Raw genomic sequence first — 13,031 nt, 5'->3', positions numbered from 1 at the left:
AGTGTCTGAGCCCACTTTTCTTATAGATGAATACAATAGCCACAACATAAAAAATAAAAAAATGTCCTTGGAAAGTTGTCTATTGAACAGTTACCGTACCAAAAAGTGAAGTTCATCATCATAATTAATCATAAATATTGTATCTGTGTGTTTACAGGTCTACATTTCCAAGATGTATTAAGATATCCTAATGTTGTTTATCTGTGTATGTAGGGCAGCTAACCGACGACTTGTATTCCACATTCTAGCAATATCAGAGCCTGGCAATACTCTTCACATTTTTAGTTTAGGGGGTGCTTTAGAGCAAAGTACAATAGCCACTCATCAAAAAACATGTTACTGCATTTATTTTTTTGTCAGGCAGGACCATACAGCACTGATTTAGATCACAGATGACTTGGAAAGTTGTCTATTGAACAGCTACCAAAAGGAAAACCTGGTAAATATTTGTAGACATACAACCATCTATTTCGTATATAGGAGAACTTAGAGATATGTTAAAATATGGTTGTGCTTTGTTTATACCTCGGGTATCTCAAAAACTAAAGCGCTGTTTGAGGATTGGTCACTAGCCTAGCAAGCTGGAATACAACCAGATGAGGTTTGAGGAAGTGAAAATGAAATTGAGCTGTCGATTGCAGAGGCGTAGCCGTAGACCAATGAGCACGACTTCCGTGAACCCCTTACGTACAACGCCATCTATGTCCAGGGGACGTGAAACGAATATATCGGGAGGGGGATTTCCACGCATAGCACTTCCTTTACTTGTTTTGCTTTCGATCTGGACACTGAAATAGGCTAATAGTTTTCCTTTTGGTACGCAAAATCACACACTACACGGGGATAACTTTGCGACTGGCAAGAGGACTGTCGATACCTCAAGTTGAATAGAACACTTTATCGCAGGTAACGTTTCCGCATTTTGTTTTTGCTGAAGAGTTATGTATCCATAGAATCATGAAGCGACCATGTAAACCCTAATCGAAAGCAATAAAACCTTGATCCGATCATGGGCAACCGACAATCCGACATGGAATGAAGTTTATTTTCACTTTTGGGTTGACATGTCAGCCAGCTTTCTGGTGAACTTGAACAGCTGTCAGTTTTGGCCACAGCATGACTTTGCGAGACGGATGCAATGTATATTTGTTGCCAACTGTGGCGCATAGCGCACCAGATTGTCGATAAACCATTGAAGTAACCATTTATCGGTAGTTGTCTTTTACATTGTGTATGTTATTATCAGGCTCAGAAAGAAATTGGAACCATAATGGAATTGGAACAAGCTTGGTTCTGGTAAATTACATGACTACTAAGCTACAAATGCAGGGTTGACTAAATTATAACTACAAGTTCATTATTTTATTGGCTTAATGTTCTTAATATAATATGTATGATAAACCCAATATGCAAATATATTAAAGTAACATTCTCATAACCTGTTACAGTTGATTGGTTTAGGAGTTTCTTGCGTTTTGTTGGAGTGGACCTTGATCACAAACGTGATTACTCTACTTGCAGCACTAACTAGAGGTCATGGTCATGGCCTTATGTGCACCGTTAACCTATTTTCAAGATTCATTAACACCTTATTACACATCAACAGAGTACAGTTCGACATGTGATATAACACATCTGAATGTATTATTGTGTGTTGTTGTGGCCCCTCTGTATTAGATGTGTTTTGGTACTGGGTTCTGCTCTGTATGAGATCAGATGTTGCTGATAATCTCAGGGAATTGTCATCCCCCAAATGGGCCAATTGGTCTCAGATGTTTTCTGATCTGTTGCTGTCTTCAGGACGTGAAGTGAAGGGTTCATTCATTCAATTTACTGTTTATTTCCTCCTTGCTCTGTGTCTGCAGGCCACCATGCCCGTGGAGAGGATGCGAATGCGACCATGGCTGGAGGAACAGATCAACTCTTGCCTAATTCCTGGGCTGAAATGGGTTAATAGAGTAAGTGAAATGTATATTTATTGAGATACTGAGTTTGCCTTAGTATGGAAGTTCACCATATTCTAAGTTTATACTGTACCTGGTTTTCAAGCTTTGCTGAAGCAACAATTGCTACCAAACCCACCAAACATAACCCCTCCATCATATAGGAACACAAACAGGCGTGTACACATCTAAACAGCCTGTGTGCATCTTACTATATTCTTTAACAACTGTTTTGAGTAGCACTTTATAAAAACTCCACGTAATAAAGCATTTATAATGAATTAGTAAATTGTTTATTTATCATGTATTAGTCATTACTCCATTCCTTAGATGTAATATACTGTAGGTCCTTATAAACCATTTACTAATCATTAGTTAAGTATTTTTGCATCACTTCATCTAAAGTGTGGGCACTTTATATTTTATAAATACTTCATAAATGTGGATATGCCATTGGTAGACACTCCAGCATTACCGGATCTTTCTTATGGTCTCAAAATAGCCTAGAACACATCAATGGTAAAATAATAAGCACACATGACAGGATGTTAAAAGAACTATGTCAAACATTTTATCTACAAAAACTGTTGTGAAGGAACTGTTGCAAGGACTTAAGGAAGAGTTGTAATGTGAATGTTTTGCTAATGTTGTCAACCTCGCAAACGCAAACTAATTATAAAATACCGAGCTGTAGCCTACAGACAACAGCTAGCCAGACCGGACAGTTTTTCTTTAGTGGATTTTTATTCCTGCATTACTACTGATATGTGATTGAGGTAGAAATGTTACATGTATTATTTTCAGGTAGAAATGTTACATATACAGTGCATTCGGAAGTATTCAGACCCCTTCACTTTTTCCACATTTTGTTACGTTACTGCCTTATTCCAAAATGGATTAAATCCCCAGTCCACAATCTACACACAATACCCTATAATGACAAACCCTATGAGACTCGAAATTGAGCTCAGGTGCATCCTGTTTCCATTGATCATCCTTGATGTTTCTACAATTGGAGTCCACCTGTGGTAAATTCAATTGGTTGGACATGATTTGGAAAGGCACACAGCTGTCTATATAAGGTCCCACAGATGTCAGAGTAAAAACCAAGCCATGAGTTTGAAGGAATTGGCCGTAGAGCTCCGAGACAGGATTGTGTTGAGGCACAGATCTGGGGAAAGGTACGAAAAAATGTCTACAGCATTGAAGGTCCCCAAGAATACAGTGGCCTCCATCATTCTGAAACGGAAGACATTTAGATTTCCCAAGACTCTTCCCAGAGCTGGCAGCCCGGCCAAACTGATCACTCTGGGGAGAAGGGCCTTGGTCAGGGAGGTGATCAAGAACCCGAAGTTCACTCTGACAGAGCTCCAGAGTTGAGATGGGAGAACATGCAGTACTCCAACAATCATGCCTTTATGGTAGAGTGGCCAGACAGAAGATATTCCTCAGTAAAGGGCACATGACAGCCAGCTTTGTTTTTGCCAAAAGAAATATAAAGAAATCTCAGACCATGAGAAACAAGATTCTCTGATCTGATGAAACCAAGATTGAACTCTTTGGCATGAATGCCAAGCGTCACTTCTGGATGAAACCTGGCACCATCCCTACGATGAAGCATGGTGGTGGCAGCATCATGATGTGTGGATGTTTATCAGTGGCAAGTACTGGGAGACTAGTCAGGGTTGAGGGAAGAATGAATGGAGCAAAGTACAGAGAGATTCTTGATGAAAACCTGGTCCAGAGCGCTCAGGACCTCAGACTAGTGTGAAGGTTTACCTTCCAACAGGACAATGACCCTAAGCACACAGCCAAGACAACACAGAAGTGGCTTCGGGACAAGTCTCTGAATATCCTTGAGTGGCCCAGCCAGAGCCCAGACTTGAACCCAATCGAACATCTCTGGAGAGACCTGAAAATAGCTGTGCAGCGACGCTCCCCATCCAACCTGACAGAGCTTGAGGGGATCTGCAGAGAAGAATGGGAGAAACTCCCCAAATACAGGTGTTTCAAGCTTGTAGCGTCATACCCAAGATGAGTCAAGGCTGTTAACGCTGCCAAAGGTGTTTCAACAAAGTAGTGAGTAAAGAGTCTGAATACTTATGTAAATGTGATACGTCTGTTTAAAAAAACAGTGTGTAAATTGATGAGGGAAAAAAACTATTTCATCAATTTTAGAATAAGGCTGTAACGTAACAAAATGTGGAAAAAGTGAAGGGGTCTGAATATTTATAACCTTCAAATGCTTCCTGTGCTTCAGTCTTTTAAAAACAGACTATTTTCACATATGACTTTTGTCAGCACCTTTAATGGGAATTTAAAGGAAGTATCTATTTAAACATAATAAGATAGTTCAGCGAAAGAATGTATTCAGATATTTGTTTCCGTACCTCGTAAGCAGTCTATGGACTCATCTTAATCTCTTGTGGAATGCGTAGGAATGTTTTCGCTTTCGTCCCTGATTATTTGGACGTGGGGAGATTAATCATGCAGCTGACCAAATTACGCAAGGTGTGTGCGATGTGTTAGCCAAATCATAAATGTCTGAATCATTGTTGTAATGAACCTGCAGGAGAAGAGGATCTTCCAGATTCCATGGATGCATGCTGCAAGACATGGCTGGGATTTGGAAAAAGATGCTCCTTTATTCAAGAACTGGGCCATTCATACAGGTACAGTTATGAAAATGAAATGATAAGAACTGGCTAACAATACACAGTATGTTACATTACCAATGCCACTGTTATGTGTTATGATCAGTGTTATGACTAAAGTTTATGCAGCAGCATAGCCTTCCAATAATAAGTCATTTTTTATATTCAGGAAAATACCAACTAGGGATCGACAAACCAGACCCGAAAACATGGAAGGCCAATTTCCGCTGTGCAATGAACTCTCTGCCTGATATTGAGGAGGTGAAAGACAAGAGCATCAAGAAGGGAACCAACGCTTTCAGGGTATACAAGATGCTGTCTGCGTCAGAGCGCCAGACCAAGAAAGGCAAGTGGTTGCCTCTCTAGCTCTGAGAGAACAAAGATTGGGGCTCCCGAGTGGTGCAGCGGTCTAAGACACTGCATCTCATTGGTAGACACGACATTACAGACACCCTGGTTCAAATCCGGCTGTATCACAACCGGCTGTGATTGGGAGTCCCATAGGGCGGCACACAATTGGCCCAGCATCGTCCAGGTTTGGCCCGCTGTAGGCCGTCATTGGAAATAAGAATTTGTTCTTAACTGACTTGCCTAGTTAAATATAGGTTAAATAAATGCATAAAATTGAATTAGAAATGGCAGAGACCGAATTAAAGATCAGCTTCCAGAGAGGATAACACTTATGGCTTTACTGTGTAGCTACTAGCCAAGGTAATTCATGTATAATATGTGCTGTAAGCACGGTTTTATATGTTATTAACACTTGATTATGTAGATGCACATTTGTTAATGTTGTAGATGTTTTTACATTACTGTTTATTTGCAATCAACAGTTTATCTACATGTTCTTCTCGCTGAGACGGTTGCATAGGTTTGAAATTGACACACTGAAAAATATTTATTTGTTTCCACCTTTTAACAGTGGAATGTCATGTTGATGTGTTTTCTAGGAAAGAAAAGGAGGGAAAAAGAGGGAAAAAACAAGGTAATAACTAGTGTGTTGACACACAAGACCTCAGTGCATTACTATTCAATTTCACATTCAGACCATTCTAACCATTCAGACCACTCTAACCATTCAGACCATTCAAACCATTCAAACCATTCTAACCATTCAGACCATTCAAACCATTCAGACCATTCAAACCATTCAGACCATTCTAACCATTCAGACTATTCTAACCATTCAGACCATTCAAACCATTCTAACCATTCAAACCATTCTTTGATAATAATTTTTGATAATTTTACTTGGCAAATGTAAAATGATATTAGCAAACATGACAGACCTCCAGTGAAGATGGAAAGAGATGCCCACACCTCTCTGCCTCTGTCACCCTAGGAACAGGTGGAGCCCAGGTCCTCATCCATGGAGAGCATGAATGGGTCTGTTGAAGACCATGAAGTGGTGAGGATAGAGGTGAAGGATGAAGTGAAAGAGGAGTACATTACAGACTGCACAGGTAAGAGCTTTGGCATCAGTGTCTGTGTCCACTACACACATTTAATCAATTGAATTGATGTTGTGTGGTAGACCATTAACCTCTCTGGGATATGTGGGACACTAGCGTCCCACCTGGCCAAAAGCCAGTGAAAATGCAGAGCGCCAAATTCAAATTAATTTCTATAAAAATCTAACTTTCGTGAAATCACACATGTAAGATACCAAATGAAAGCTACACTTGTTGTGAATCCAGCCAACTGTCAGATTTCAAAAAGAAAAAACAAAGAGAGAAAAGCATATTTCAACCCTGCCGGCGCGACACAAAACCCAGAAATAAAAATATAATTCATGCCTTACCTTTGACGAGCTTCTTTTGATGGCACTCCAATATGTCCCATAAACATCACAAATGGTCCTTTTGTTCGATTAATTCCGTCAATATATATCCAAAATGTCAATTTTATTTGGCGCGTTTGATCCAGAAAAACACCGGTTCTAAATAATCGATCAAATTGAAGACGGGATGATCTATGTTCAATACAGGAGGAAAATAGCTAACAGTGCACTACAAGGGCTACTTCTTCATGACATAAAGGAAAAACCTCAACCAATTTCTAAAGACTGTTGACATCCAGTGGAAGCAGTAGGAACTGCAAGAAGGTCCCTTAGAAATCTGGATTCCCAATGAAAACTCATTGAAAAGAGTGACCTCAAAAAATAAAATCTGAATGGTTTGTCCTCAGGGTTTCGCCTGCTAAATAAGTTCTGTTCTATTCACAGACATGATTCAAACAGTTTTAGAAACAGAGTGTTTTCTATCCAAATCTACTAATAATATGCATATCTTATCTTCTGGGGATAAGTAGCAGGCAGTTGAATTTTGGCATGCATTTCATGCCAATGCCGTGAAAATACTGCCCCGTCACCAAGAAGTTAAGAGAGCACAACAGGAGTAGTGACAAGGAATGTTATTATGAACATGTATAGTAGTTACACACTTACTAATGTCTTATGCATATAGCTGTGAGTAAATTGTTTAGGCTTTCCACTGGAGGACAAATTTATAACCAGGGATTATCTTAAGCTTCCTCAGAATTTCTTCATCCGGGCAGTCGCAGCCCTGGGGATGACCAGCTGATCATTGATGACCTGCCATATGTGTGTCAGACCATCGAGGTGACCACGGAGAATGAGGAGCAGTCAGTCAGCTCCAGCCACCCGTACCCACTCCAGATCTCCCCTGTGTCCTCGTATGGAGGTCAGTCCACACCCCCTAAATCCTCCCACTCCATCCCAACCCATGCCCTAACACAACAGACGGGGTTACTTGGAACTCACATCAGTACCCATTATAGGTGTTAATAATGGTATAGTTCCTATAGTTCAGAGCAGCGATGAAAGAGATGTGAATGATTAGAATGTCACTCGAGGTGAATCATTTGATTGGTGATGGGAGGTACCACTATATTTTCTAACACCATTGTATGCCTGCGACTTGTAAGGCCCACTATCACCTCCATTTTAAAATGCCAAGTCAAATTGAAACATTTGAACCTTTATTCAGTCTAGATAGTATAGTACTGTGGTGTATTGCTTAATGTCTATAAGGGCCATAAGGCTTCCCTGTTGCAAGCCCAAGGCCAGGCCAGTGCTTGCTATCATAAACATGGCTACATCACCACTGTCATTCAACCTGCTCATGGTATCACTGTAGAATAAGTTAATGTGTTGCTTGGGAGAAGCATTAACACAGAAAGAGTTGAACTCAGAATATGAACTTGTATTTATGCATATTTACACAGTTATTTCTGTATGTGTATGCTTAATATGATACTGTATATGGTTCAGTTGATATTGATCCGCCTGATGTGCTACATATAGTATGATACTGTACATATAACTACTTTACTATTCCTGCATGTTTAGTATTTGGTGAAGCATAACATATAATCTCTACAATGATTATGTGCAGAAGTTCACTAGAGTTCATCACTGATGGTAGCAGATAAGCCTATTGTCATTTCACTTTTTTAACTCTGACATTCTTTCATATGCCCATCCTTCTCCAACCTGTTAGTCTGGAAATCCCTGAGTTATGGGTTTTCATGGTTGTTCTTTCTGTTCTGCTTTACAGAGAGTGACACAGACAGTGTGCACAGTGAAGAGGACTCTAAGGAGGTAAGGACACTGAACAATTGCATTGTCCAATTGCATATCTGTATCAGAAGAAAATCCCATCAGTCCAAAAATTGCCTCCTAACCATTATGTTAGCCAAATAATCATTCAAGACAGCTAGATTATTTTCTACGGTTAGAAAGAAAGTAAAAATCATGAGCTGACACACAGAAGCCTTTGATTTTGAGCCTGTGTGCCTTTATGGAGTGCTTGCAGCATAAAGCGACAGCTTTGTTTTATGGTGCCATTGTAGCTGGCTTGTTCTCTTAGCCAAGGGAAGTGCACTTAGCTAGCAGAATTAGCTAATTCTAATAGGGCTGAGCGGCATGGCTGGGCCTGCCTGGGTACACAGACACATACTGTACAGGCCGCTGAATCATTAACCCTGCCTTATCAAAAGATAAACAAACCTTCACTTGAAACCCACGATTTTGAGTTCATTACATTAGCCAGTTCTACTGCTTTACAGTAGTAAGAATACTGTAACTGTAGAATGGTGGTACTGTCCCTTTTACTTCTACCACTAGCCCAGCCCATATTGTCAGTTCCTGTTCTAAAGTGCTCTGACGTAAAGAAAGACGAAAAACAGAAGGCAGCTCTCTGGTGAATACCAGATTCACTTTTGTCCCCTGGCTAATGATTAAACCTCATTTCATGTCTTGAATTGTGCTCAAAACAAGCCCAATCACAAATCAAGGCACATACATACAGTTACAGAATTCAACAGGATAGCATTCTTTATTTCTCAACCATTATTTCCCTTTTGTGTTGTAGTGTTCTATTGTTTGTCGTGTTCTAATACATAATGACATGCCCATTGGAGAAACAGAGAAAACTAGTATAATGCCAAGCTATTTTCTTTGCCCTAGAAAGCCCTGGCTGTCAGCTACTTTCAAAAATGTGGACAAGATGGCTATTGTGGTTCTTGTAGAGTATCTTGCTACATTGAGCTTGAAGAGGAAATTTGATGCTGCACACACGCACGTGTGTGTATGTCCGTGGGTGAAGAGGGAGGAGATGAGGTTCCTTAGTATAGATGAATCATGCAGAGCTCAACAGCAGGAAGAGCAGTTTACAAGCATGTTAGAAAGTATTAAGACATACAGCGCTTATAAACATGACAAAATGCACATGGGCATGCCAATGTGTTCAAGTTGCAGTAATATATTTTCATTGGTAAATATGCCACATGTTTTGCAAGACTTGCTATAGCTAGGTTTCCATCTAATTGGTGACATATTTTAATGCGAAAATGCAAAACTCTGCATAAAGAAAACATGTGCACACAAAATGTAATTTTTCTCTCAAGTTTTCATGTACTGAGTAAAAATCTAAAGTTCAACACACAATAAGATCCCACCATGTTGAATGAACAAATTATCTGTCGGCGTTTATAAAATTGTATCGAAACGTCCTATTTCCATCACAGCTGTTTTTTTACTTTACTCGCATGAAAACTGTGGATGGAAATGTGGTTAGTGTCAATGAAATTCCCTCTTCTAATGCTGTCAATGATTTATGAAAATTCTACAAACAGACTACTATACATGTTAAGAAATATGCTTGTGGCCAAATCTATATTCAGATCTATCCTGAAATAAGTGTTTGAATGGTTATGGCTGAATTAAACCCACCTTCACTGTGACTTGCAGCATCTTCATGGTGGGCTGTGGGGATCAAGTTTAGCTTCCTCTGTGCTGAGAGTACCATCGTGCTCACTACCCAGCATGGCCACCTTTGTCACTACTGGAAAGGTAACCAACTTCAAAGTGACCAGCACCAGGGACCCCATGCCCCTCATCAGCTACAACAACAGCCCCTGGAAAAGGGACATGCCAGCAGTCCTACACCCTCCTTCAGAGCAGGCTTCCTCCAGCCAGGCCTCTGCTGCAGAGACCCGAGCCAGCGTTATCATGAAGACCTCAGACATCTCTAAGTCCTCTGTGAAGACCTGCTGAAGACCTGGAAGTGCAGTGACTCAAGATATGGGCCAGTCAGTGGCAGGCTTGGCGTGGAAAAGCCTTGATCACAGCTGGCCTTCTTGTTAGACCAGAGTGCCTGCTGGCCTTGTTCGACCAGAGTGCCTACTCATAGGAATGACTGGGACATACAGTACAGTATAGGGGTATGGGGCTCTGTGAGCTGTAGAATATGGATCAATGCCCAAACTGAACCTCCCAACATCTCAGGGCCTTTTAGATGCGATGGGAGAGAATTCATCTACGAACTGTGAAAATATTTGTAGGGCATCTCATCCCACTTTGCCCACTGTTAATAATGTACATACTAATTTGTCTGCGTAATGGCAAACCGCTTCTGCACCTTATGGAAAGCACTGACGGGGATGTGTCTGGCCACTCTGAGCTGTGTATGTGTGTACACTAACAGCAAAGCTGAAGCCATAGTAGAGGCCTTATCTATGGCTCTCTTTGCAACCTTGTCTTTGGCCTTCAAGGAGATGCCATCCATAGGATAAAAGGATGAAGTGACTAAATGCACTTGGTAATTTATCTAGATGCCTTTTAAGGCACTCTCTTTTAAGCATATATATATACAGTGGGGCAAAAAAGTATTTAGTCAGCCACCAATTGTGCAAGTTCTCCCACTTAAAAAGATGACAGAGGCCTGTAATTTTCATCATAGGTACACTTCAACTATGACAGACAAAATGAGAAAAAAACTTTTTTGCCCCACTGTGTGTGTATATATATATATATATATATATATATATATATATATATATATATATATATTATATAGGTACATTTTAATCTAGGGTGGACAATTATACAATTTGTATATTTTTCCCCCAAAATTAAAGATTTCTGAATATTTGTTAGATTACTTTTTTTTATTGTTATTTACATGACACATGAGGAAAAATATATATATTTTCCATCAATATTTTCTGTCTGCATTTGTGACATCTACTGTATGTGAAATTGTACATGCTTGTAGCTTACTGTATGTGTGTGTGTATATATACATTACCAGTCAAAAGTTTGGACACACCTACTCATTCAAGGGTTTTTCTTTATTGTTACTATTTTCTACATTGTAGAATAATAGTGAAGACATCAAAACTATGAAATAGTTGTAGTAACCAAAACTATGAAATAGATGTAGTAACCAAAAAAGGTGTGAAGCAAATCAAAATATATTTTATATTTGAGATTCTACAAAGTAGCCACCCTTTGCCTTGATGACAGCTTTGCACACTCTTGGCATTCTCTCAACCAGCTTAATCTGGAATGCTTTTCCAGCATATGCTGAGCACTTTTTGGCTGCTTTTCCTTCACTCAGCGGTCCAACTCATCCCAAACCATCTCAATTGGGTTGAGGTCGGGTGATTGTGGAGGCCAGGTCATCTGATGCAGCAGTCCATCACTCTCCTTCTTGGTCAAATAGCCCTTACACAGCATGGAGGTGTGTTAGGTTATTGTCCTGTTGAAAAACAAATGATAGTCCCACTAAGTGCAAATAAAATGGGATTGAGTATCACTGCAGAATGCTGTGGTAGCCATGCTGGATAAGTGTGCCTTGAATTCTAAATAAATCATAGAGAGCGGCACCAGCAAAGCACCCTCACACCATCACACCTCCTCCTCCATGCTTCACGGTGGGAACTACACATGCAGAGACCATCTACTCTCCGCATCACCTACTATGTGTCTCACAAAGACATGGCGGTTGGAACCAAAAATCTAAAATTTGGACTCATCAGACCAAAGGACAGATATCCTTGGTCTTAATGTCCATTGCTAATGTTTCTTGGCCAAAGCAAGTCTCTTCTTATTATTGGTGTCCTTTAGTAGTGGTTTCTTTGCAGCAATTTGACCATGAAGGCCTGATTCACGCAGTCTCCTCTGAACAGTTGATGTTGAGATGTGTCTGTGACTTGAACTCTGTGAAGCATTTATTTTGGCTGCAATTCTTTAGTCTGGTAACTCTAATGAACTTATCCTCTGCAGCAGAGGTAACTCTCTGGGTCTTCCTTTCTTGTGGCGGTCCTCATGAGAGCCAGTTTTTACATAGCACTTGATGGTTTTTGTGACTGCACTTGAAGAAACGTTCAAAATTCTTGAAATTTTCCAGATTGACTGACCTTCATGTCTTAAAGTAAAGATGGATTGTCATTTCTCTTTGCTTATTTGAGCTGTTTTTGCCATAATATGGACTTGGTCTTTTACCAAATAGGGCTATCTTCTGTATACCAGCCCTACCTTGTCACAACACAACTGATTGGCTCAAACGCAATGCACACCTGTTAATTGAAATGCATTCCAGGTGACTACCTCATGAAGCTGGTTGAGTGAATGCCAAGAGTATGCAAAGCTGTCATCAAGGCAACTAGTGGGTACTTTGAAGAATCTCAAATACTAAAATATATTTTGATTTGTTTAACACTTTTTTGGTTACTACATGAGTCCATATGTGTTATTTCATAGTTTTGATGTCTTCACTATTATTCTACAATGTAGAATATAGTAAAAATAAAGAAAAACCCTGGCATGAGTAGGTGTGCCCAATCTTTTGACTGGTACTGTATGTAATTATGTGTTTTAAATTAGTTGCTATACATTTACACACGTTTGAGTGTGTCACTGCACATTCAGGGGCAACTCTTAATCCTGTGGATAAACATGCAAATCTTAATAAAAAATATTGTTTTGTAATCCTGTTGTACTACAATGTTGTAATATTTCCAATATTACACCACAGACTGTTTTTCAAGTTTCAATACAGTGACACAGATTAACAGAGGTCAGCAGTGTCCTATAATTTAACACCAAATGTGTGAAACATTTACGCTG

At 39.8% G+C, this 13,031-nt stretch overlaps 1 protein-coding gene across 2 annotated transcripts; it reads left to right on the top strand.

Annotated features, from left to right (window-relative positions):
• The first annotated feature begins 690 nt into the window (after positions 1–690).
• LOC109865334 (interferon regulatory factor 2-like) lies at positions 691–11,282 on the top strand. 2 transcript variants are annotated; one of them, XM_020453423.2, is made up of 9 exons: positions 691–906; positions 1,866–1,958; positions 4,516–4,615; positions 4,767–4,943; positions 5,548–5,582; positions 5,940–6,060; positions 7,126–7,299; positions 8,176–8,219; positions 9,870–11,282. In XM_020453423.2, exons 2-9 carry the CDS (start codon positions 1,872–1,874, stop codon positions 10,173–10,175), a joined length of 1,044 nt encoding a protein of 347 aa, XP_020309012.1. In that variant the 5' UTR covers positions 691–906; positions 1,866–1,871; the 3' UTR covers positions 10,176–11,282. The 2 variants fall into 2 exon arrangements, with proteins under 2 accessions (XP_020309012.1, XP_020309020.1); XM_020453431.2 differs by having other exon boundaries at positions 7,135–7,299; positions 9,870–11,276.
• The last annotated feature ends 1,749 nt before the right edge of the window (positions 11,283–13,031 follow it).

Source organism: Oncorhynchus kisutch, linkage group LG2 (genome assembly GCF_002021735.2).
Source record: "Oncorhynchus kisutch isolate 150728-3 linkage group LG2, Okis_V2, whole genome shotgun sequence".
NCBI classification, from domain to species: Eukaryota; Metazoa; Chordata; class Actinopteri; order Salmoniformes; family Salmonidae; genus Oncorhynchus; species Oncorhynchus kisutch.
The sequence above is the reverse complement of the archived record's forward strand: the minus strand, read 5'-3'. Positions and strand labels throughout refer to the sequence as shown.

Bases quoted from the DNA above. Each gene is read 5' to 3' on its own strand.
- LOC109865334 (XM_020453423.2), top strand. From the start codon at position 1,872: ATGCCCGTGGAGAGGATGCGAATGCGACCATGGCTGGAGGAACAGATC. The intron at 6,061-7,125 runs GTAAGAGCTTTG...GATTATCTTAAG, and splicing joins GTACATTACAGACTGCACAG to CTTCCTCAGAATTTCTTCAT. The intron at 7,300-8,175 runs GTCAGTCCACAC...TCTGCTTTACAG, and splicing joins CCCTGTGTCCTCGTATGGAG to AGAGTGACACAGACAGTGTG.